We start from the raw sequence: 27,210 nt of genomic DNA, 5'->3' as shown, positions 1-27,210 counted from the left end.
AGGAAAAAATATTAAGCACATTGCCCATAGCAAAAATAGCACTTATATAGTGCTACAAACCCTCAGGTATACTAGTGTTGCTCATCACTACTACCAACAGTGTGTGGTGTGGGGTGTTCACTTATCAATTGCAGCAGGATGAAAGACTGATTTAAACCTTTCCAAGCTAGGAACCTGCATCAGTAGGCTCAGCACGGCTGTGAAAGCCAGCACTCTATTCGCTGCACTGTAGAAAAAATGATATATATATATAACAAAAGAGGCTAAACAACTCTCTTGAGGGTACAGAAGCCTGCTTGTACTCCTCAAGCAGGGGAGAAATTGTAACACGCTGCTAGACGTTTAGCTGAACAATAGGCCAAGCTTTGGGAGGAAACCCATGGGGCAGGCGCCAGAAAGTTATTATTTGGCAACTCGTCCATCTGATACCAGAATGTGTTTCCAAACACTCCATCCAAGCAGAACATGGATGCCCAACTTGTCTTGCAACAAAACTGAACAGTTACCCTCAAGCTGACCTTGTCTCCATCAATAGTTCAATAGTAAAATGAATGTCAAAATGGGACATATAGAAAGGGAAACACCTCCCCACTAAAGAGAGCCTCAAGCCCTGTAGACCTCAATAGGGGCATACAGTATCATTTATTTCTTCCTCATGTCGAGAGAAAATTTCTGCAGCTTAATCAGCACGGTATTGGGTGGAGCACTTGTTATTGGGGAAAGCAAAAACCTAAGGAAAGGAATGGGTTGTCCTAAAACTAACTAAGGTAAAGCGTGCCAGAATTTTAACTAAAAGACAAAAGTTAACACCAGAGAGATGGCTAGAGGGGAGGTACAACCCCCACGAGTCTGTTGTTTATAACTACCTCCTCACACTCTTTTCTTTAAAGTACTTAATAAATAAATAATATAAAATATATAAAGTATATAAAATATCCAAGGAAGAGGGGTCACGCCCTCACAGGGGTCCGAACCCCCGTCCCTTATAGAAGCTGATACATACTGAGCTATCCGGGCTACTGACAATTCTGAGAAACGCAAATGTGTTCCAGTCAACACTTAAACATATTGTTTAGCAAAAGAATACACTGAGCAAGTGCACACTCAACCTAGCAGGGTGTGGCAAACAGCAGTATACGAGGGTGGACCTCGCAGTAGAATCCAGGCAAAGCCTGAAACCGAGCAGATTATGGCATGCTTACAGAAAAATAATGACATCTGCCATATGCAGCACCTAAACAAAGCTGCTGACCTTAAGGGAGGAATACACTGAGCAAGTGGGCCTCCATCTGCTCGCCCGAGCAGGGCGTGATAACCAGCAGTACACAAGGGGGTAACCTGGCAGTAGAACTCAGGCAGAACCTGAAAACGAGCAGGTTATGGCACACAAACAGTTAAGGTAATCACCAACGGCATATGCAGCACACAAACAAAGTTGCCAACTTTAAGCGAGGAATACACTGAGCAAGTGCACCACAAACTGCTCACCCGAGCAGGGTGTGGAACCAGCAGTACACGAGGGGTTTACCTCGCAGAACAACACAGGCAAAGCCTGCACAGAGCAGGTTTATGGCACCTACAGTGAAGGTAATCCTTTATGCCATATACCGCGTTTAAACAAAACTGCAGACTAGTAGCGCATCAGGCACTGGAGCGGGCGGGTTTCAAACATATAAATTACAAAGCATTCATATTCAAAAGTAATTAAAATTATATATAATCTTGTTAAAGTGAAAAAATGCGGACTGGGCTGTCTTAAGTTGTCTCGCATAACTAGGGTGACCAGGCAACCTGGATATCATTTTAGAAACCCCCTCTGGGATTTGCATGGTTGGCCGGTATGGTAAATAAAATTGTAATTATTTTCCCCACCACGTTCAGAATTTTTAAGTTGGAGGATTGGTTCGAACCTCAAACCTTCCAGGTACAAGTGACAACCCCTACTGACTGTGCTACAGAGACGGGCTTCAAAATAATAGAAAAGAAGGAAACATAGGAAAATAGCAGACCGAGCACGCACGCAACACCTGGCTGTCCCGGGTGTAATTCAAAGGAAAAAAGAGACGTACATTTAACCAACATACATTTTTAAATCTCCATGATGTTCCGGACATTGTATTAGAACTCCGGTACCCAGCCTCCCAACACCAAGCACTTAGCCGTTGAACCACTGGAGGGTGTGCTATCCAAAGAACACTGCAGCCCACAACAGGGCTATGTACTCGGGTCGCCAGCAGTGCAGGCCCCGAATAAGCTAATTTGACACACACAGAGGGCTAAACCAAACAAAAGAGAGGCTCGCGTGCACTGGCCTTGAAGCTTATCAGCTTCAGTCAGACATCTGCGACGCCCGTAAACCTAAAATAAACAGAAGAATTTAGAAGAAGAATGCTTGCGCGCACCTGCACGAAGCATTAGTAGCTTCTGACAGCCTATAAATCTTTATATAAAGAGACCCGCTGTGCGTCGGGTCTGAAGCAAAGCTTCCATTCAGACCGGCGAGCACGGGATAAAAGAAAACAATACACGCTTAAGCATAACGCCCAGAGGCAAACCAGTGCAAGCGTTGGAAAGTTAAACAAACAGTACATTATAATATAAAGGACTACTATATCTTAAATGTACACCAAGAAATGCTACAAGCACACCATTTTTCTTCCATAGTATAACCCATTAAGGTTTAACTTCTACTGACAACATGCAAGACACAAACTGAAAGGAGTGACTTAGCTGTGTGGTCTCAGCAGCAAAGAAAGAGGAGTTGGGTTTAGAGTAATGGACTTATATAAAGAAGGGTCCCTGCTCATTGGTCTCTGGCAGGGCATGACCTGTCCTCCATGATGGATTGGGGAGTCCCCTTTTGCATTGACATTGAACTCTATTTAGTTCTGTTTTCAAACTATTTTGCTTGTAAAAGTTTTTTTCTTTGCTGCTGTGGTTTCAGAGTAAAGATTGTAATGCATAATATGAGCCTCCTGTCTTATCATAGAATCAAAACTTTTTTGGTCTGCGTCAAACAAGCACACGTGATGAAAATAAGAAATAACGTTTTTTTTATCCAATTACATTTTTATTGATTTCACAGGACAACCGAGTTACAAAACTGGAGAGTACTACAAGCAAGACATGAGAGAAAGTTCTTCAGAATACGCAGTTAACAATGCCAGAGGATGAGGTGCTTGGAACTGTCAAAACAACCGAGAACCACTGAAGGCCCAAAAAAGCAAGCAGATTTTTTTTTTTTAAAACACGGCATTCACAGTGAGACGACGACAAAATGGGCCTAATTCACAGAAGCCTTTTATAATGGCAAAAGCCCACTGGAAAACGCTCTGTGAATTAGGCCCAAAGTGTTTAGGATGTAGATTAGCATAAGGCTGAGGGATTTCAACAGGCCATCAATAAACAAATGTACCATCCGGAAGTCATTGCGCTATACGAATTCAGTAAATGGGCGCCATATCGCCAGGTAGCTGGCCATTCCCCCTTGATTGAAAGCACCAATCTCATCCATAGGGAAGGAGACCCAGATGCTACTGCGCCATTAAGAAATCTAGTTTTAAGAGTGACCTGGTTTAAATGTGCGGAAAGAAGGCACAGGTTTGAGCAGCTGATGCTCTGCGCTTAAAAACAGCAAATGCACTGATCACAATTCGTATGACACCAGCATTAACAAGTATTAGGGCCTGTTGGAGACAATGGTAATGAACCACCTTCCATAGGTTACCATTTAAGTGCTCTGCCAATCGCAACAAGAGAGGTGAGTATTTGTGAGGCTGTTAGGCAAAGTTTGTATGCAGTACCCTTTGGGACCACTACACACAACTATGACTACAGGTTTAAGCAAAACCAACCTTTGGTATAAGTCTGTACTACACAGTTTTGGTAGCGGAGCTGAGCAGCCAGGCTTATCTCAAGAGGGGAATGTGAGCAGTAATGATGTCACACAGAGGTCTACAATCAGATTCAAGTAAACTCTTACACTCAAGGTTTCTTTGATAAATACTAATTAATTTATTTATCTGTCAGTTATAAAACATTCATAAGAAGGAGGCAATATAATCACACACAAATATACGTCAGTACTGTACACTCTAAGTTTCTGAGGCATTCAGAATACTTTGAAGGAGGAGCAAAAAGGCATAGGTTATCAGAACATAGAAAGAATACAGTTATTTCTTAGGCAGTGCAGATATTTTGAGTTCACCAGAAGAGGCAATTCAATTCAATAGGCTAGGCCAAAGTCAATGGGCTAAAGTCTTGGATAGGATAAAGTAGTTCTGGTAGATGAACGGAAAAGTCTCTGCACAAGTTCTTAGGAATAGTTCGTAGCGAGAAGAATAATATGTTGGGTCACAAGCTGATTAGGGCTGCGAGTTGGGAAAGTTTCAAGCACTTTCACCGCGAGAGGTAAGTACTCTCAGTCTGGTTTTACAGTACCTTTACAAATGAAGAAAAAGATGCAGCTGGTAACCTCTGTTCCTGGCAGTTCCTGCAGATCTCGCTGTTCCTGGGCCTCAGTCGTGGGGACAAGAGGGAGGACGTTGGGGGACTGCTGCACTGCTCTGGGACTGGTCAAAAAGCTGGCAACTGGCAAATCTACAATTCCTGTAGCTGTAGTCAAGCACACAAGCTGGTGCCCCTCTCCCTGGTTATTCGGTTTCCAGCAGCACTCTGAGGGAAATACAACCAGCTCCGAGAATGGTATCCAGTTGGCTAAATGTTGAGTTGATTGGTCCCGCCAACTCAAAGGGAGAAGTCGTCCTTGCAGGGCTTCTTTGTCGAGATGAACTTAGCGATTTGGACATGCAGAAGGGCTTTACAGGGCAAACCAATGGTCCAGGAGTTGCAGCAGCCGTGCTCTTCATGCTCGTCTTCGGTTCTTTCGTTCCAGTGGTCGACCCTGCCTTCCAAGCCAAGAGACTTGCCTTTTATTCAGTTCTCTCCCATTCATTCCAGCCTAGCTGTCACTCACCAAGCAGGGTGGCTGTCCTTGCCGGACAGTCACCCAGCCAATCACCACAGAGTGTATTTTGGTCTCCTAGGAGACTAAGCACAGGGAGTTTCGAGCACCTCCCTCACTTCCTGCCCACCCCTGACACTAGGGCGCCAGAGGCGGTCTTCACTCCTGAAGCCTGCCAAAGGCGAATGAACAAAGGAACCAAACCTGGTTTGGCGCACATAGCAAAACTCTAGAAGGACCTTTCTGTTACGCTCACCTGGTATCCACGGAGACGCCACCCAGCCCTGGTTGGATGATTTGCACTCTCGAACCCTCTCCCGGTCCCTTGGTAAGGCCTCTGGTTAAAGATGGGTCTGCAATATAGGAGAGCTGGATTCAATACCAGATTGCCTCTGTTTTCCCACCTCCCTTGGCCTCAACTCCTTCCTCCCCCTTGAGCCTTCTCCTCACCTTAATATTGTAAGAGGTGGATTCTCCGCCCTGCTCCTCGTGGCAGGGGCGCATATATGTGGGGGGCGAGCAGCGACCAAGTTACTTCACTAGTGCATGCCCCCTGTGGGAATCCAGGCCTGCTGCAACTCCGTAGGTTTGCTGCTTTACAGTCTTTATATGCAGTTCTTATGTTCCTCTTCGAATAATAATGTCTTGCTTCTTTCCTTTTAGGTATGGAAAGGTATTTTGGTGTTGTCATGCAGTTTGAAGATGAGCATGGGCCGGTAGGCGAAAGCACGGTGTGAGCGATGCTGTCCGGTGAGTAATGCACGATGCGCAGCGCTGTTTTGCCTTTTATATTGCAAACCTGTGTCTTTTCTCTCCTTGCAGGTTGCGATGTTCCTCGCTGAGCGCCGTAATGTTCCAGCAATGATATTGACCAGGAGATGACTACCCAGGTAAGAATTGTGTGGCTTTCTTCATTCGGGAGGAAACGTGAGGAAACGCTTACTAATGCTGTCTTTCTTTCTCCTCTTTCCAGGTTATAGTATTTCAGGGTGCATGCGGTGCCGGATGAGGGAGTTTGTACCTTCAGGTGAGTGGAACTGAAGTCAGCGATGGATTGAAGACAGGATACTGTTCCTGGTAAATTTCGTAGTGTTCTTTCTCTCTCTGCAGGTCCTTGGTTTCAGGTAAGCTGGCATCAAAGAACTGGACACGGTGAGTGGTACGCTGCCCACAGCAGAATAACGCAAAGCATGTTCTGCTGTTTGGGTGTGGTTTAAATAGTCTCAGGTAAAGTAGTCCAGGTAAAATAGTCCCATGCCTGCCACACCCAAAGTAGTCCAGGTAAAGTAGTCCCAGGCCTGCCACACCCAAAAGACTAGACCGCATAGCTCAGTTCCTTGTAACTGAGCTGTGTGCCTCCATGTTGGCTGAACCCCCCCCAAGTTAAATAGTCCCAAGTAAATAGTCCCATTCTAATGTTGGTCTTCATGATGGTTATGAGCCTGGCGCCAAAGGCACCAGGACTGACTCCAAGAGAGTTTTTGATGAGATTTTAAGACCTTTGACCTGGCCCTAACTGGAAAGCTGACTTGCCAGTGAGGGCCAGGGGCAAGGGTCATGACACTTTCCATAAGATATGGCGAAAAAAGAAGACCGTGACCGGTTTATACAGATGGAGGCTCAGACGCCATCTTGAAAAACATGGCTCCCACGATTTAACGCTACCATTGTTTGCGGTCGGGAAAAATCATGGTAGTTTATTGTAAAACCACTGCCACCAGCCATTCTGAGAGGAAAGGGTAGCATTTGACTGCTACATGAGTAGCTAGACGCAGGTGATACTACGTAACCCCTCCAGCACTCTATTGTAAGATAGGGTGTGCTGGGTCTAGGAATTTAAAAGACTAGTAAAGCCAATTTCACTTTACTTACTCTGGCAAACAGTAGTTTTTCCCAGAGAAGGTATTTAAACCTTGGGAAAGCCTGAAAGAGTTTCCCTTTGCCACTACACTGAGGGTGCTGTGTGACACAAATGAAAAGATGATGCCTATGGAGTTGTTTAAACTCCATAATTAAAAAAAAACAAACACAGAAAACACTTTGATTTAAAAGTACAAAGTCCCAAAGTTCAGCAAAAGAGCTGGGGGTCTCTAAGGTAGAGAGCAACTAGCACATTATTGAGGATTGTCCCTAACAGAGTCCACAATGGAAGGCCCTGTTGAATGTGGTGGAGTCGTCGAACAAGTGTCTGGAAACCTGTCTATCAATGGCATCCCCTCTCTTCACCACTCTGCCGGTGGTGGGAGTGACAGCTGCACGGCCCCCGTGAGACAAAAACTTCCACAAAGCATTTAGAGTAGAATAAGCATCCATTTAGGACTATGTTGTTTGCTTTTCGCAAGTTACAGTTATAGCATTTATTTTCTGTCGTTGTCTCTTCCGATCATCACAAGACATGCCATCTCGCTGTCCTCAGTTCTTTAACAAACTGCTCATGCATCAAAGTTTGTGTACAGTTTAGAAATGTTTTACTATAGCACATAAATAGGCTCTTGATTTCTTGTTGCCACAATTGATGCTTTGTTGTAATGTGTCTATCTTTCCTATCTCCCTGGCATGCTGCTTAGGATGTTTGTTTGCATTTATGACGTAACGAGTGCCCAGAGTACGGGATGCTGTGTGAGTGCCCTGCTTTCCATGCGCTGCTTTAAATTCTTTAATACACAGTTATGAACCCTCCCAATGGTATGCATTTTGTCAACCTCTGAAGCCTGAAAAGTAGATCCACTCAGGCTGGACATGTGGCCAACATTGCACCAGACCTGCAGGTGTAGTGGCCTGCTGTTAAATCTCAGTTACCAGTTTAATGGTATCCACTACACAGTGTAATTTGCTTTTTGACTTTGAGAACATTCAGACATGTAATTGCTTATTTTACTATAGCCGGTAAGATAGCTCAGTGGGTTGAGCCGCTCGCTGCTGCAATGTGTGAGTGATCTGCAGGTCAGAATCTCGGCAAGGCCAACTCAGCCTTTCATCCTGCTGAGGTTGATAAATGAGTACCAACACAGGTTGGGTGATATTGTATGTATATTTGTTCTATATAAAGCGCTTAAGCGTAAGTGCTATATAATAACACATTATCATTTGGCCTTGGGCGTCTGCTTGCATTTATAGTAATTTGGTAGTTTGGGCCTATACACAGTGATATTAATGATACATGATACATATGGTGATCCATTCTTGTATGAAATATATATATATCACATTACAGTGATATCGTAACCATATTTTTCTTAGTGTAATTAGGAGCAATGCTATGTGATGCCACTTCCTGTTTTGTCCAGGGGTGAAAGGTCATGTTCCATCGCTTCCAGTGATGTTACTTCGGGTTGGGGTCAAATGACATTACTTCCTGTGATGTCATCAGAGGTCAATGGTTGTGTGATGTCACTCCTACTACCCCTGGCATTTTGGCGAAACGACGTGCCGCTGGTCTCCCACTTTAACAAGTGCCTTGAAGCTCTCCACACCCCTACACTCTTATTTGCACCACAGCTGGCCTTGACCGTTGCAAATCCAACCTAACCTGAGACAGTTAAGAAATATTCCTGGGGTAAATAACCTCTGACTATTGTGTCCTACACAAGTGCATGATGTCACTGGGACATGCGATTTCTACACCTTAGCTTTTCTTAGGCAAAACATTGGCATCACGTGCTTCAGCCAAATGGGCTCAGTTGAAAGACTACAACTACCAGTAAGCATTCGTTTGAAAGTATAGGACTAGAAATGTGTTGACCGGGTTACATGGTAACGCAAACAAACCATCTTTCTACTCAAGTGGGGCAAAAAATTCAAACTGTTTCAATTAAGTTGGGAAAAAAGGCAGAAGTGGTCAAGATATGCTATTACATCATCGACAGTGAAATAGTGCCGAAAGTATGTTTAAAAAAGCAATATCAAGTAAAGGGCCATGCCCCAGACAAGTCCCATTGACCTGCTGAGTGATTTCAGCAAGATGACAAATTGGTCAAATGAAAATGCCGGGTGCTGAACCCAGATTTTCGCATTGCCAATAGCCTGAAAGAATGGATATGAAGAGAAATGACAGACTCACCGAAAGTATTGCTTATTTTCAAGCATGCAGAAACAAAGATCTCATGTTCTTCCCTCTAAGGTTGGTTTATTTATTTATTTACTTGATTTTTTGTTTAGTGCTGGCCCTACCGAGAGGGTCCCGGGGTGCTTTACATGGGTCAAATATTGAAAGGGTGGGAGTTTTAAAAAAAAAAGAAGTCACAAAATGTTTTCAGGAAAGGATAGGAAGATTACGATAGACACGTGATAGCCGTGGAGTAGGGCAGGGTTATGTGTGGGGGAAACAGGTATGTTGTGTGGCTCTTTCTGAAAGTGGTGATGGAGGATGCAGTGCGTATGTGGAGAGGTAGGGTGTTCCATGCCCTGGGTGCCCAATGGGTAAATGCTTATTTTTGTGCGTGTGAGTTTGCAGAGTGGAATGTGTATAAGGTGTTGGCTGGCTTGTCTGGTGTGTGTGTGATGGGCTTGAGTTTGTCATGAAGATAAGGTGGTGTTTTGTGGTGAATAGCTTTGTTTACAATGCAGAGGCCTTTGAATGCAATTCTCTGGGGTATGGGGAGCCAGTGGAGCCAGTTGAGATGTATAAATCATGGCTTCCAGACCCTGCCATTCTGTATTCTCATTCCGTGTTTGTCGTTACATTTTACAAACTACAAATTGCAAAAGCAAGACAAGTGCCAGAACGCAAAGTGATTGGAGGTTTAACTCGAGTCCTGGATGCCTGTAGTATACTATCTGGATTATACCTGTACCATAGGATAAAGTCAAATGCTCTTAATTATCGTTTAAAACAGACATGCAGATTGCTATTCACAAACACACACATGCAAAACCCTCAAACAGAGCTATCTGCATTATAATGACATTTTATACAGTATAAAGTCATAACTGAATCGTCTCTGGTTGCTTAAATACTTGGTCTTAATATAAGCCAAATTACCTGTACTCATCCCTGCAGAGGCGTCATCCCTGCAGAGGCGTTGCTAGGGGGGGCCTAAGGGGGTTATAGCCCCGGATAGAAGCTCAAGGACTACAACCAAAAGGCTAGCTAGCCCCGAATCCTGCTAGTCCCTACATTAGCTTAGCCCCTGATCTTTTCCAGACCTAGCAACACACCTGCATCCCTGTGATGTTGCACCCCTTTAAGGAATAACGAGTCCGTGCTAAGGGCTCGTGCTGATGTCACATGTCTGTGACAAATGTAATAAAAGGGATGAGCGGTTTTCCGGTTTCCCGCTCATCAGTCCGATCCACCAGACTCCTGTCTGATGTGTGTTTCTTGCATCGCTGCGCCAGCGTTGCTCTCAGGCAGAGGTCCTGCCCCGCAGAGCCCTTCAATATGACAGCGCCCCTGTGAGGCAACGTTGTTCCTGTTTTCCTGTGCTGTGCCTTCCATGAAAGGGTGCTCCACACCACAGAGTCCCTGCGTGGCAACTGTGTATGTTGAGTGGCCTGGGTGCCGCCAGGCCATGATGCGCCCGTGTGACCACAGGCTAAAAGGGTGCCTGCTATTGGATTGTCGGCTGGGTGCCCCGAGCAACTATGTGTCTGGACCCTGTGCCCTGGGGGTCCAGACATAACAATCCCCACTCTGACAACGACTATGGGGCAGATCGAGCTTTAACTGCTCCCCCAATCCCCAGAAATGTTGGGTGATGTTGACTTGACCTGACTGAACTACAGAGCCGTGGCAGGACAGGACACAGACAATAAACAGTTATTGTGGCTGCACCGCTAACAAAGACCCAGCAACAATTACTAGTGTAGAGAGGTTCATAGTTAGCACCTACATTCTTATGTAGGGTCGGACTGGGCCATAAAATTGTCTCGGCACTAATGAAAAAGTGTTCCACAGTTGCAAAGGGCTATTCATTCCTTTTGTGACGCTGTTTGAATAGTACCCAAGGGAGAGCTTTTTGATAAAATGTGATGCATATTGTGCATTTTAAAGAATATTTATTCAGCAACACTGATCAAAACTGTTAGCCGCATAATGAAGTAACTTAGCAAAATTGCCCATATGGGCCCAAAAAAGTGGAACACTTTCACCAATAAAACTGGCACGGCCACACCATCATTTTGGGTTTTTAGTTTCGGCCATGGTCTATTGCCCTTAAGGCCAGTCCGAGGCTGTTAGCATGTCTCGGGAAGATAGCTCAGGGGCAACGTGCTCGCCTTGGAAGCAAGACGACACGGAGCAACACAGGTTCGATTCCTGGGTCTGCTTAGAAACCTCTGGGTATTAAGCACGTTATAAATAACATATAACATACATTTTTAGGCAATTGAAATCATGGTGGGGCCATGATTGCATGTCAGGGGAGTGATTGGAAGGGAGGGGGCAGGACGCAGCTCATTCTCACAACAGTCCTGAAAGAGTTCACTGCTTGCAACACTGAAGCTTCACCAGAATAGCCTCATTACAATGTGTAAAGATGTTACATGCCCCCGCACAAGTAAGTTTCCCCGCCAGCCCCCCATCTCTGAAATTAGCCCCTCTGCCAACATTTGGGGACACACAATTCACTAAAACACCTTGCAGACATCATAAACAACACATCTAGGTACACCCTCCTGTCCTTCCAAGAAGCATTCTCCCACCTCAAGTCAATGGTGTTTCAGAAGTTACTGTTATTTGTTTTAAGGAAAAAGCTCGGGTTCTGTTACTATCAGTTAGATGGCGTGCACCCTGAACGAAGACCCACACGCACACCTGCAGAACCCAGTGCTCAGCGCGCGCCCTTTCTGTCCCCCTGAGGCTTTCTTACCTGCAGGGATTTCAGACCGGGGTTCTCCAGTATGGCGGCCAGTTTGCCCATGAAGCGGGAGTTGTTCGCCTTACGAGAACTTTTCGCACTTTTCTTTTCTTCTGTCATTGCACTGGTTCAACAAATAAAACAAGAATCCAAACGTTTCCCTTGACACTGGGCAGGCGGGAAAATATATCCTTGATTAAAGCAAACTGAAAGCGCCCGGGCTCGTGGAAAGCTGCACTTCGTAAACAGTGGACAGTTTGTCTTTAAACCTCCTGAGCTCGCTGGTTCCACGTAGGAACCAGTCATTATATTCTAGAATACAAAGGCGTTCTCAAATAGTCCGCATAGGGGCATTTATTTATATTTTGCCTTTGTTTATGTGCATGTTAAGGTGATTGTTTTGGGTCATGGCGGCCATCGCCAGCCACATCGAGACAAATTAATTTGACTCTGTGGAATTTCTGGAACTCTGCCCCATTTTGGAAAAATCTGCTAGGTTTTCAGTAAATGGTACAGATTGCCAAGAATATCAAATGCAGTAGTTCAAGAAATCGGCATGCATTATTTTTCTCACTTTTTAAATAAATGTCCACCTTCATTTTGAGAATGGAAATGGATTGTGTCCAGAAGCAGACTATATTTTATGTATTAATTTATTTATTTGACATTTGTATGGCACCTATACAAAAGTGTTTCCAGGCGCCACAAGACAAGATCAAGGCTGGGAGGGGTGGTGGCGGGAGGGGAACATGGGAATCAAGAAAGTAGAACAGCAATATCGGTTATATTGGCCCTGTGACAATCCTAAGGTGCAAGTGCTTGAGAAGGTGGTAAGTGCATGGGTGAAGGGGTAGAGGGAGAAGTGCAGGAGTTTGGTGGCAAGGAAGTGCTGGGCGGGCCAATGTGGTAAATCCCAGGGGGAAAGGGAGGAGCCCTGTCCGTAATGCCTAGGGTATCATGGAGACAGTTCATGAGGATGGAGTCGTTGACTGCGTCAAAGGCAGAAGAGAGATCGAGGACGATTCCTATACCACTCTCGTGCACCTGTTGTAATGCACAAAAGGGTCCGTTCTGATCCCTTTGTGTATTGAAAAGGTGGTGAGAAGGTGAGCATCAGTTATACCCACTTTTTTGCTCCCCTCTGTTGTTACAGTAACAAAATCTTTTTTCTGCGTCGAATGGAAGTACTTGAGGTGTAGGTAAACATTGGAATTAACATTTCAGGTATTTTCACTCATTACATGCTGTGGTATTCCTATGGAATATTACATGTAGTAATTTAGCCAGACCCATAATTAGGCAGGCTGTAAAAAAAGGCAGAATTTGTTAATACCGCAACTTTTTACCATGACCGCCATACTCATAACGAGGGCCTTAATGGTGAGACTGTGATCTAACGCTTGGGTTGAGTTCAGGGTGTTTCCGTTTTCTGGACCTTTGGTCTAGAGTGTTTTACCTACTTTGCAGAGAAACGTCTACATTAACTTGTTTTGACTATATCTCAAATGTTCTTGTACTTATTTCTCTCACTCTTTCCGACTTCTGGAGTCCCCAGAATAGTTAAGAAAGATTTAACGAACATTAATGGGGCATTTTATAATGTTTTGAAATCCTCTTGGGCTATACGTGATTTCAGAATTATGTGCATAAAATGATGTTGAATTCTTGGTACTTTGTCCAAAGCAATAAATGCGGGTGGGTGCAAAGGCCTTGTTGGGTGCTGCGGTGACAGTCACATGGTGACTTCTCAGCCGCAGCATTACCATGCACTGTATGGCGACAGCAACAAAAGCACATGGTTTTAATTGGCTATGATTTGCTTACAGGATTTCTCAAGCGCAAACATTGCAAACTTAATTGCTTCTAGACGAGACTGTGGTAGCTTGTCAAGAGTGGAAAAGCAGGATTTAGGAAAACATTAGAGTTTCAATGGCCTGTCTGTTGGCCATCTGATCAGTTATACTGCAGATGTCTAGAGCAGTGTTGTTCAACTGCAGGCCTCAAGGGCCGGAATCCATGCCAGGTTTTCAGGAAACCCCTCTTTAATATTCATGAGTTAAGTTTGCATACAATGATTCTAAATGCATGCAAATATTTCCTTATGAATATCGATGAGGGGTATCCTGAAAACCTGTCAGGATTACGGCCCTGGAGGTAAGGCCTTCCAGAGATTAGGGGCTTGTATTGAGAATCTTCTGCCACCTCTACCTTCAGACTTGGAAGGGAGCAGGGACAGCAGCAGTGGGTTAGAAGAATGAAGAGTTGAACTCGGCAGATTGCATTTCGCTTTTATCATCAAATAAGGGGGTGAAAAACCATGTGCACACTTCAACATAGATCTTGAAGAGAACACGACTCCGGACTGGCCACCGATGTAGGGAACTGGGCAAAGTGTTGATAAGAGTCTCTTTTATTAAACGAGAGATAAGATGAACCGCTGCATTCTGTGCTTCTTGCTGAGAAAAGTCAACATTTTGGAGCCCTTCTTGGGGTAGTGGATCTGATAGATAGGCAGGCCCACGTAGGTGGCATTGGTATAGACCAGTTTGGATTTGATCCTACCACGCAGTGATGGGGTTGAGAAGAGTGATAATCGGACTGCTCAGGTTCAGAGTGGGTTCCCAGGTTCTCCAAAATGTTGACTTTTCTCAGCAAATCGCAGAACCTGGCCAAAGAAGTTTGAGGAAGGCAGGTTAGTGTTCCAGAGGAAATGATGAGGCGCCAGCAGAACAACCTCTGCTTTGGAGGCATTAAGCTTTAATCTGCTACGCCTCATTGTTGCAGGTTCGTTTCTCCTGTATGTACCACCCTAGAATCCGGATAAGAGGTAAGTGCCTTTTTTTATTGTGTCCCAGTAGGCAAGTAGATAAGCCAACAAGTAAGCACGATATGCAGAAAACACTGGACACCCAGCACCCCAGCCAGCTCCTTTCCAACTGCCACTATGTGGATCACCCACTCAGGCTGCCCACCAACATTCCATGCTCATTCCGTGCATGACATTCTTAGATTCGGACCAGCAGAATACCACACCTCTCCCTCCGTTCATACACGGAAATGCCAACCCAAAAGCACCACCGTTCCACCTCATGTCTCACAGAAACATTTGTGGCCACTAAATGAATACCAGGAAAAATAAAAACACCACTACCCCAATAATATCATTGAGTGCTCGCCCCACCAATAAGCAACCAGCTGCTGTCCACAACCGGCGCCCAAACACCTAACCTACTCCTTCCTGACCACAACACAAACCAACTGTACCAGAGGCAGAATGACGCCCGCCGAAGTAACCAAAGGACAAAACCCAAACTGTCACCACTAACCGACCAGGATGACAACCAAAAAAATCAAAACTCATTAAACTCTGGGCTACCACCCCAGAGTCTCAGTCCTACCACACCTGTGCACCAACCTTGCTCTCCCCTGAACAAAAGAAAAACCTACCAGCCTAAAAACACTAAGTAACTGAACCACCTTATGCTGGGAACTGCCACTTCCACAGCCTCAAAACTGCCACGCCCAAGCACAGACCAGCTCTCCTGTGAGCAACAGAGGTGTTGCTAGGGGGACTGAGGGGGCTATAGCCCCAGGTCTTTTGGTTGTAGCTCCGACAAGAAGCTCAGGGGCTACAACCAAAATGCTAGCTAGCCCCGAGTCCCAACAGCCCAGAATAAGTGTAGCCACTGATCTTTTCCAGACCTAGCAACACCCCTGCTGAGCAAACTAGCCAGACAAAACTTGAATCCCGTTGGCACTCTTTCCCACAAAAACACAACAATCCTACACCTGAAACCAATAAACCAGCAACCCTGAACCAAAACAGCACCCAAAACTACTGTAAGGTCATACGTGAAACCCCACAAGATGTTAAACTGGCAAATAAACTTCACAATAGTATAACAGCTGCCAAACCAAGCAAAAAGGCAAACCAAGACTACCACTAGATGTTCACCTTCAAGAGAAATAACAACCAACCTAAATAAAAATCATAAGACCAAAACCTAAAACCAGAAATACATTTGTGACAACCAGACCCACACCAAACACACCAGCAACGCACCATCCACCATACCTTCAGCCAACAGTACAGAATAAAAAATAACCTGTAATCATCACACCTGTAGCATAACACTGCCCAACAAAACAACAAATACTGTACTGCGCTAACTAGCAGTCCCTCAAGAATGTACCCAAACCCACTCGAAAAGTGAAAACACAGCACCTCACTACGCTCACACATTTCCCCGGCAGCACCCACTGCACCTCTATAGCAGCACACACTGCACCTTATCCCGAAAAGTGACAACACAGAACCTCATTGCGCTCACACACTTCCCAGTCCCCCACAGCATTCAGTTTCTCGTCCAACAATAAACAACCGATGAGAACATCAATAATGCCCCTATACTTCAACCGCCCCTTGCCCTCATGTCACATTCCCAAACACCACATGGTAAAACACTGGTGCAAACTCCTGAGGACGAAATTTAAATAACCAAAGGTAACTGACAAAATTGACATGTCCATAGTTCCCCAGTCCCAAAAGAATTAAAACTGCACCCCGCACCCGTGTCCAAAATCACAAACTTTCTATTGACTGAAATGCTGTGTCAAATCCCCACAAAAACATGGTTCCCCAGATGCAGTGTTGAACCCAAAAATGTAATTGCCATTCCCAACACTGTCCCGAAAGTGTCCCCAAGGAACATGAAAACCCAGGTCCCTAAAGTCCAGAAAGTAAGGCCACAATGTAACACACAAACAAAGCACACGCAAACATAACCAAATTGCAGCCTTCTAAAGCCTAACATTACCCGGAGAGGTACCCTACACCTACCCCAAGAGTCCACAACACAAAACACGACCAACATAGTTATAGACACAGGTCTCGGAAACAACATCCTCATCCTAATCTATTACTCGTCCTCCTATACGAGATCCATAGCTCTTTGAAACATCTTCCGGAACTCAGGATCTGTAAGGAACTCATGGTGGCAACAGTAAAGACAGACACAAGTGATTACAGTTCAAGGGTGTTTATTAAACTGTATAGGAAGGTTGTAAAAATGCTTAGCTGAACCTAAATATAAGATGGAGCAAGCGACGACCATCAAAAAATAATAAGGCAGTCCTAGTGGCATCTGGTCAAATAAAAGGGCTAATACTAAGAAAACCCTATTGCCAATCCTTATGCTAAATAAATAAAGAGTGTGGGATAATGTTCACAAGAAACAAAGAAGTGTTGAAAAATAATAAGTCAGGATGTGGTATGTTTTGAACACGGAAAAGGTGGGATTCCGGCGCACAGCACACGCTCGAGCTTTCCCAACACAAGACAAATGTTCTGCTCTCAGCTGTTAGGGCCTTCTGTGGTTAAGTCTCTTTTGTACAAAAAGTCTCTTGCCTCCGAGGGCCGGATGTATCCAAAATAATAAACAACAAATGTTCTGTGTTGGGTGATTACTTTTCACCCTTTGGTCCCCCTCTTGCGGCCTCAGACCTTTCTCAAATATCAGCCTCCTCCGCCAGGTTCCTTATTGCTTCTCATCACAATCTCATTTGTGACATTCACAATGTCCAGTTAACTGTGGATATCCTTCTTCCGGGTTCACTCTTGTGAACACACTGTTCATTGGGACTTCAGAAGTGAATCCTGCATCATAAGAAAGTAGAAGGAATTGTGTGATTGACAAATGTTTGCAAGAGTGAACCCGACGGAGGGATGCCGATAAACAGTGTGTTGACAAGAGTGAACCCGGCAGAGGGATATCCACAGTTAACTGGACATTAAGATTCGTGAATGTCACAAATGAGATTGTGATGAGATGCCGTAGTGAACCCCGAGGACCCCCCATCCAGGTGATCCTCCCTCACTGGTCCACCCCCAGGAACTGGATCTAATAGCGTTGGCCGTGTCCCGGCCACCAGGGTGACATATCCCTGGGGACTAGTGGTTTCTCACAGCTCCCACGGATGGAAATCTCCATAATAGTCTAAACATTTCCCAAATCTTCTCCGCTCTCTGGAAACAAATCACAAACATCACAGTTAATTCCTGCAGTGCAAGCTCTTTCCCAGTGACCAGTCACTGGGAAAGAGTTGCCATTGCCACGTTCGGTAGCGACCCATCCTCCACCCTTGCTCTGCATTGTCCTCCATCCGGCGATCAGGGAAACCACCACACAGGATATCGATAGGCCACAATGACAGCGTGCGGCGCACCTGATACCTCTCATCGCGTTCTTTGTCATTCGCACCTCTTCCAGTGGCACATCACGCCAAACGCGACAAAAAGAACCTTGACACGTCGGCGCAGTAACAGCCCTTCGCTCTGCTGACATCGCCTTTGCTTGTCTGACAACAGATGAAGCAAACGCTCCTCCCGACCCAATGGCTCAACCAGAACCTGCCCCACACGGACCTCGCGACACGCCCCCTGAACACAGGCCACTGCCCGGCTACCTCTGTAATGGTCCAATGCACTGTGCCCTCTGTTGACCCCCTGTGCAGCCCTTGTGCTGGCACACTTCCCAGGCCTAGAGCACCTGCCGTTTGTCTACCTTGCACGCACCGACTGGTCTGCGATCGCAAAACCAACACACTCCTCCTGCCAGCACCTGCCGGCTAACCATAGATGTATTTACAACAAGGCCTACTAGACCCAAGCCTAGGATGGCAGATTGACAGAGGAGTAGCATTTTATTGCAGTTTATTTTCTATTTTGTTTCTCGAAGTCTCGGTGATCCACAACACTATGAGTAATTTTGAGCTGGTATCTGTCCTTCCACTCTGACAGCTAAAGGTTTTGATGGCCAAACTTGTATATATGATTGGTATTTGCAAACGCTTATTAAAAAAAAGAAAAAAAGGAAAAGGAAATGCTTACCAAACCCAGCGTGCTTTAGGTATTTAGTGATACAGTCATACAACTCTCAAAGTCATAAAGTTCTTTGGTCATTCTCATCTTCCCAAAATTCTCTTTAATGTGCAAAACAGTAAAAACCACATTGGTTTTATTGGTGCCATTGCACATTATTTTTGGAGTTCTTTCGAATCAATACACACATACACTGTGTTAAGCAATCACTTTTATATTCAAATGCAGAACATGCATTTTTTTAAACCATTGCAAAAATGAGGGTTTTCCTTTCAGAAACGTAAAGGTTAAAAATGATGCATCATGTTACAATACTAAACACATGCCTATGCTTAAGTCAAGCACAGAGTTCCGACAGGTGACACTAAAATGATTTTCAGAAGCAAGCGCTAATTTCCCGCCCCACATTTCAGAGGTCTGTGGCTGCCCAAAAGGTGCTAGATCATAGAGAAGTTGAAATGGCAAAGAGCAAATCTGAATGAGAGCAAACACTGTGTGCCAAATGTACACACACTGTTTCACAGCTGTAAAGGTGCCCCGTAAAGATATCCATTCAGACATCTTCAGAGGAGCTGCTCAGTGCTAAGCAGGCAAATGGCATCCCTGCTGGACTTATCATGTGTCTTTGATGATATTTTGCTGCATGCTCAGTACTATCAGGCGAACCAACTGCAAAGTATGTCACACAATGCATAACTGTGATGCTTATAAGTAATCTTTACATGAATTATATTTAAATAAATATAAGGTAGGACTTTTACTGTGAAACAGTACTTCAAACGACTGCAGGACATCTATATCTATATCCACACATCTCAAAATGTCCCTATCTGTTATACAGTCCAACCAACTTTACAGAGTTGACATTTTAAATGACTTTAAACACAAGCTGGCAAGATCCATAGAATAGACCACATCCACAAAGGTATTATTGCCCTGGAAGCCCAATCCATTGCACAATTGTATGCTTGGATTGCTGGGTATTTTGAACCATTCCACAAACAGCATTGATGTAAACAGTATGCACCACTTAATTTGTTATAAAAGGTGCTTCCATTGTGCAGCTTCCAAGAATGCTGTTGCTTCCCATACATGAATGTTCAGAGTCAACCCTTATCCATTAGTCCACCGTGAGAATGCATAGCCAAAGATTCCAAGAACATTCTCCAACTGTCTTTACTCTACTGAGGTGTTTAGGCAGAGTTTACACATTTCATTTGTGATTTTGCCATATTTTAACGGTGTTCCATCCCAAGAGATTGGAGGTACATCAGCTGCAGCGGTCAACTTGCCTTATTTCCATGTTGCCCCATGCTAACACCAGAGCTGTAACCATGAGAATGGGGTTGAGTTCTTTTCATTCAACATATTTATAAGATGTGCTTGTACCATTTGTATATATTTCATATGTAAACTCTACCATTGACAAGACCGGATGTAGAAATGTAGTTATGTTACATTATTACAGACCAATCCAGGTGCTTCTCATAGAGTGACAGCAGGCAATTTGTGAGAGAAACCCGATATTAGCATTGAAACCAACATTTCTCATTCCAACCTTCTCTCACTTGTGTCCAGTTGGCAGACAGTTTATGTTCTTATCACTTCCTCTAAAATATTGTTTTCCGAAAATAGACAATTAGCCATAACATTTACCTCTAGTACACTCAACTGTAGAACACACTGCCTTCTCCAAATCTTGGGCAGCAGACATCTGAAAACACTCTTCAAACTAACATAACATAGAAGATGACAGGCTTGAATTATAGAGAGGAAGAAATAACTTTCTAATCACTGCAACCTTAAAAACGCCCTTATAATGGTTTAGTGCCAAAATGGGGGACCAAATGGGGGTGAAGGGGCGTAGTTTGGACAATGCGGACAGCGTTTGTTGAATGGGTTGAATCTGGTGAAGTTGCAGAGTCTGGCAGAGGTGGAGTAAAGTTTGGAGGGTGCATGCACTTATTTGGTCCTAGGGCAGCGGAAAGCCTAAATAGGCCACTGTGCCGACACTCACAGCGCCCGGCCTGTGAGTGCTGCTGGCCCACCTGCCGGCTTCTGCGGGGTACGGATGGATGGACCATCTTCGGGAAACAATGTTGCACGCCAGCTGCTCCCCGCAGAGCCTCCTGACCTCTCCAGACCTTCACAGAATACCAGATTGTTGCCAAAATGTAGATTTGTTTCTCCTGTATGTACCACGCTAGAATCCACATAGGAGGTAAGTGCCTTTATTATCACGTCCCAGTAGACAAGTAGATAAGCCAACAAGTAAGCACTATATGCAGCAAACACTGGACACCCAGCACCCCAGCCAGCTCCTTTCCAACTGTCACTATGTGGAACAATGACTCAGGCTACCCCACCAACATTCCATGGATGACATTCCATGCAGCACCCTTAGATTCTGATCAGCAGAATACCACACTCATCCATGTACCTTTATGAGCCCATAGGACAGGGATGCAAAGTTCTCATGCATGCCATTGACATGCAGATCGATCTGTGTCTCATCAGCACAGGCATGAAATTAACAGTTGAGAGAAGTCAAAAGGTTGAGCAAAGGTGGATGTTAAACAGCAGGAGGCAAGAGAGCAGAGAGGCCTGCATAACTCTGCACCCCACAAGAAGTTTAATAAACTTGAAATGAGCAGAAATTGCCAATTGGTACGCTTTGGAGGAAATTATGAAGAAAAGACTAGCACCACCGCAAGGGCAGGGGGGTACCAGTCGCACTGGCCACTGCATTCAGATGCTCAAATACTGAACCGTGGTCATCGTTATTGAAGGCCACCGACAAGTCCACCATAGCAAGCACTGAAGTGGTAGCCATCATTGGCAATCAAAGGGATATCCTCTTGGACAGTGAGAAGTGCTGACTCAGTATCAGGGGCAGGCTGTAAACCCAAATGGGAAGCGTCCAGGAGAGAGGGATCCTCCAGATGACATTTCAGTTGGCCAACCACACTCTTCTCCAAGATCTTGTATAGCCATGGAAGCCCAGCAATGGGCCGGAGGGTCCAGTAAGGTCTCTTTGAGTAGCAGAGTACAAGTAGCTTGTTGAGAGCATCAGGTACAGCGCCTGGTGACAGGGAAATGTTTAAGAAGTTTGTGACCCAATGAGCCAAGACAGCAGCATGCTCTTGGACAGCTAAGGCTTGGGTGAGCTCTTGAGTTATTAGTAGGGTGGAAAACCTTTAAGCGTTTGAAGTTTTTTTCAATAGAGATGGTCCCAAAAATAGAACATTGAGGAATTTCCTGTTTGACTTTGGACAGTAGAAACAAATGAAGAGGTGCCCCTAGGTGGCTATTGCTCCCAGAAAAGTATGATGCCAAACTCAGCGATACTATGGGCCTCATTACGACCCTGGCGCTCCCCTAATGAAGGGTGCCGGTACAGGACCGGCACCCTTCATTACGGGAGCACCTATTGCGAGGTTCCCTTTGCGGGACACAGAACAGACGTCTGGTAAAACCAGACGTCCTCTCCGGGTCCCGCGAGGGGAAGAGGGAGCTAATAACGGGCCGTTAGTAACGTGCCCATTATTAGCTCCCTCCCCCATTCCCATTGAGCCCTATGGGGGCTCAAATGGGAATGGGGAATGGTTCCTTCAAGGAGGAATTACCGGGTCCTCCAATGTTGGAATGACCCGGTTATTCCTCATTGAAGGAACCCGGTATTGGAGCCCGGTATGGAGGCAGCTATGGCGCTAATAGCACCATGGCTACCTCCATACTCGTAATGAGGCCCTATGTCTTGTTTCCCCCGTTAAACACATGTTATGCTGGCTTCTTCATTGCCCCCATAAAAGTGTGATGTTATTCTCAAGAGTGTCATATCAGTTTAGCTCGAAATAAGCACATGCAAGTGTTGACCCTGTTAAGCACATTGGGCCTCATTACACGGACGGCGGTAACCAAGGCGCTAGTAGCGCCATGGTTGCCACCGGTATTTTACCGATTCCGCCTTGGTGAATGGGGGAATTACCGCCCCATTCCAAAGTTGGCGGGGCGGTAATTCCTCATTCACCAAGGCCCTTCCCCATTCCCATTGAGCCCCCATAGGGCTCAATGGGAATGGGGAAGGAGCAAATAACGGTACCGCTATTAGCAGTACCGTTATTTGCCCTGAAGTCCCTCAGCGGGTCCCTTCCTTAACGTGTGGTCTGGCCACACGTTAAGGATGGGACCCAGTGAGGGACCTCGTAGTATGGCGCTAAGGGATTACCGGCACCGGTGCCCTTACCGGTGCCGGTAATCCCTTAGCGCCATCCATGTAATGAGGCCCATTGTCATGGTGGCTATTACATTGCCCCAGGAACATTAGGATACCAGCCTCAAAAGCAGTAAATGGAGTTGCCCCCGTTAAAAACATTTTCATGCTGGTTTCTACATTGCCACCAGAAAGGTATGATGTTGGTGCTAAAAATGCCATAATGGCTATACCCCAGTTAACTACTTTGGTGTGCTGGATTCCGCATTGCCCCCTCACAATATTATGCCTCCTTCAAGTGGTGATGTCAGTCTCAACAATGCTACGACAGTGTTGTGTTAATTAAGAAAATGCGACTACAAAATTATATCATTCCCAACAATGCCATGCCACTTTTTTCCAGTTAAGTACATGATGAGGTTGATATTTACATTGCCCCCAGAAAATTGTGCTCCCTGGCCCATGCTAATGCCATACCAGTTAAGCACATCATCACTTTAGATTATACATTTTGCACCGAAAATAGTAGGGCCAGTTTCAGAAATGCTATGCCAGTGTTTTCCCAGCTAAACAGATGGTCATGCCAGTTACTACATTGCAGTAGAACATTGTGATATGTGCCCCTACATGACCAAGTGTAGCTCCTGTTAAACACATCTTCATGCTCATTTCTGCATTGACCCTAGAAATCTACATGTCAGTCCCAACAGTGTCATGCAATGCCAATTAAGCCCCCACTAACAACATTGGCATGCTGGACTATACATTCTCTCTCATAATATATGCAGACAGGCAAGTATTTCTTCATTCAAGCTTATTTTCATGCTTTTTTCTAAATTTCCTCCAGAAAATATGATGGCAGTCTCAACAATACCATGCCAGTGATGCCGCAGATAAACACTTTGTCAAGTTGTTTTTTACATTACAGCCAGAATAATTATCGTTCCGGCATCAACAACAATGTTATGCCACAGATGCCCTAATACAAGATATTTTGGCCTCATTACAGTTTTGCTGGCCCAGTAAAAATGCTGGTATAATTGCTGATAATTCCAGCACCGGAAATGTTATTGGACCAGCAAAACACATGTTTGGCGGTAGGGGCCCTGATTTACCTCCACCCCTGAGCTGCCGGTATGATGCAATTACTGGCACCGTTACTACTGGTACCGGTTATTGAAGCAATCCCCTACACGGAGTCCTATGGGGCTCCATGGAATGGGGATTTACTGGTGTTTCTGCCACCTGGAATATCCTGGTAATACTGTGATATAAGGCGGTTGAACCAGTAGGGTCAGTTTGCCGGTTTCCTGCCGGTTTCCTGCCGGACCTACCAGCGGGATACCAGCAAACTCATAATGACCCCAATCATCTCACTATTGTCTTGCTGCATTGTTAGTGGTATGTGTATATTCCTTCTTCATACCATAGCACACGTCTATAGATCCACCACCACAGCCCTTTGTGGACGAGCTGGTACAATGCATGCCCAAGGTGGCAAAACTCCATTGCCTTCTAGGCCTCTTATGTGTCATTCTGAAGAGCAGACTATGGGTCCAAGCCATAAATATGTGCAACACTGACTTAGATTAGCCTTTTTACACATTGTTACATACATCATAGTGAATATACGTGTAAAATTGCCACTGCGTGTTTGCTGTTGTATTCACAGGCACAAACTTGGGTTTAATGATCTCTTTTTGCTTTTCCTTACTATGGATAATTGGTTTGATGTAAGTATTGAACATATCTCTTGATCCATATTTGTCTGCTATCTATATATATATAAAACGCTTAGGTATGTTTCCGTACTCAGCTGATGCAATTTATCAGTGTTAGGTTGCCCTCTGCTGTCCAAATGGCAAAGTGCACCCACTTCAACAACAGCTAATATTTTGACAAACAGAATGAGCACGGGTCTAAGCGGTGACCTACACCTTACACTATAACAAACATTTGGAGTAATTTCAAGTTACTTCTTTCCACCCCACTTCTCTTCACACAGGGCATGGCGGTTCCAGTGCCAATTAAAAGTTTATTACCGTCTGAACATTTCAGTCTCTAAAGAGCGAAATGCTGGGGGACAAATGCCTCCTCACAAGCTAAAACGGAAAGTAGGTGCTATAATTATGCTACTATGCAAACGTATGCCATTGCGGGGACTCTGCAGTGGAACAAGGTGTACAATTACACATCTACAAAGACACATCATATATACCTTAACTGAGTGTCACTCTGCAAATCAGGCACACCAACTGATACCATTTTTCACACTGGATTCAATGCTTACCACCCCCCCCGTAAGACATCCCATCTGATACAATCTCGCTCAGTTGACTATGCAATCCCATTAGCCTGATCAATCACTCTAAACAATCCTGTCTCCCCTAGTGGCCCCCTAAGGTTTCTCTCAGTACATAGTGAATTGACAGGGAGGAAACTGTGGGTTTATGGGTAGTTGGGAGTGTGGAGTGGATATGTTATTGGCGTTCATGCCAAAACCAGCTGAGTGTACACCAGGTCAGGTCCCATATCCTCGAGAAGCCCTCCTAAACTGGGTGTCCAATGAGGACTACTTTTGGGCTCTAGTAGAAGGCCATAAGTCCAGGAAACTCAGACCGAAAACTCCAAGGGGAAATGATTTAACTTAGAGTGATACTGTTGAGCTGACTGAAGTCTACCCAGAGCCCTCTCATGTTTCTGATCGAATATGCTATTGTCATTCTGTTTTGCACTCTAGGAGAGGAAAAGAACAGATATTGAAGACCATCATATGTCGTCACTATGACTCGCCTTCAATGGCTGTGGTGAGAGAGAGGCTGCAGAGCTCTAGTGAGAGTGACAGTGTTTTATGGTAAACTTCCTGGTAGGCTTTTATAGAGTTGTTGTATTGGGCAAGTGTAGTATAGAGGATCACAGTGTAGTTCTTGGAAAGGGTTATAACACTCCCATTGAGTTGTACTGTTTCTTGGCAATGACTTTGACTTGCAAGAATGACACTGAGGTGCTACGAGTGTGCTCTTATGTAACACACGCTATATGTCAGTATAATATCCAACCAGAGAATAGAACATGTACATTGATACAGCTGATGACTGCACAGACTCTAGAGGGTGCAGACTTTCATAGCAGGATGCAGGTGTCTCAGCAGTAGTGATATTATACAATAAATTAAGTGGACAGGTCAGATTTGCTGTATGTTCAGTTGAATGTCTCCCTTGCCACATTGGTTTTCACCCTTCCGTTGACTGCATTTCAGGTCACAAAACAGATCCTTAACTGTATGCAAGGAGTCGTGATTAGGCTGCACCAAATGGGTGCTGCCATAAAGTTGCTGTAGCTGAAGGGGATATTCCACAGGAGATGAAGGAAAGGGAAGTAGATGATCGGGTGTGAGCTGGGGCTAATACTGCCCTTGTAGAGTTGGGTATTTATCAGGGCCAATCTTTAGACGGCCATTTTGGGTGGTTATAAAGGGTGGTTGGGCTTATCTCTGGGGCACGGATCACCAAATCTCCAATACAAACACTGACATCGGCAAGCTGATGTTATTGGAACTCTCAGGACAATGACCCGAGGTATTCTAATACAGCTGATCAAAAGAGTGGTCTCTTTGGGACATTGCCTACAAAGCACAAGACTTCCTGAACTCTAAGCTCCTCAGCATCCATGAGGATATCCTTCACAGCAGCTGGCCACGAACCCTAGGAAATGATGTAGGTGTACCGGAACAGCTGTGGCCATGGAGGAGAATCTGGTCATACAGCTGATGCGGGCGGTGTATATCCGGAATGCAGATTCAACGCAAAGGAGCCAAGGAAAGGGATATGGGCCCCTACCAGCAAAATAGTGTCAGGTCCGTGGGATGGGTGCAATTGGGACTGTTTGATGCATCAAGAAGTGTGGGCGGCGGGGCTTCCCGGTTATCCATTGAGATATCTGATCAGTGCCCCATGAATATCCTCTGACCTATGGTTAGATATTGGTTCCACTTGGGAGTTGTGGCCCTTATAATGACCCCAGTTGCAATGTATCAGTAAGCTGACGAGAGGATAGGTAGGATTAGTGGAAAACAGGACATTTTGGGATGGCACTGGAAGTATATTGACTGGGAAGTTGCTGTTTCAGGGAGAAGACAGGTGCAAAGAATTAGTGTCTACCCCAATGGATGACATACATTTCATATTACAAACAGGGACGTAACATTTTCATTTGTTCTGGACAGCTGAGGAGAAAAGAGCAGTGAGGTTACACATAGCAAAGGTAAGGGAATGTGCTAGTAACTACACATTTTCTGAAAATGTTCGACTTCATTCCAGTAGTCACGAAGATAACAGACATAAAGAAAAAGCCTTCA

The 27,210-nt window shown here is 45.0% G+C and overlaps 1 protein-coding gene across 1 annotated transcript in view; it reads right to left on the bottom strand.

The window, feature by feature from the left end:
• Positions 1–12,025, bottom strand: part of C1PH16orf86 (chromosome 1p C16orf86 homolog) — a 136,743-nt gene extending 124,718 nt beyond the window's left edge. The window contains exon 1 of the mRNA XM_069645588.1: positions 11,773–12,025. Within this exon, the coding sequence (XP_069501689.1) occupies positions 11,773–11,880 (108 nt within the window). The 5' untranslated portion in view covers positions 11,881–12,025. The remainder of the gene's footprint in view (positions 1–11,772) is intronic.
• Positions 12,026–27,210: the final 15,185 nt, after the last annotated feature.

Source organism: Ambystoma mexicanum, chromosome 1p (assembly GCF_040938575.1).
Source record: "Ambystoma mexicanum isolate Mex_15411 chromosome 1p, UKY_AmexF1_1, whole genome shotgun sequence".
Taxonomy (NCBI): Eukaryota; Metazoa; Chordata; class Amphibia; order Caudata; family Ambystomatidae; genus Ambystoma; species Ambystoma mexicanum.
The sequence above is the reverse complement of the archived record's forward strand: the minus strand, read 5'-3'. Positions and strand labels throughout refer to the sequence as shown.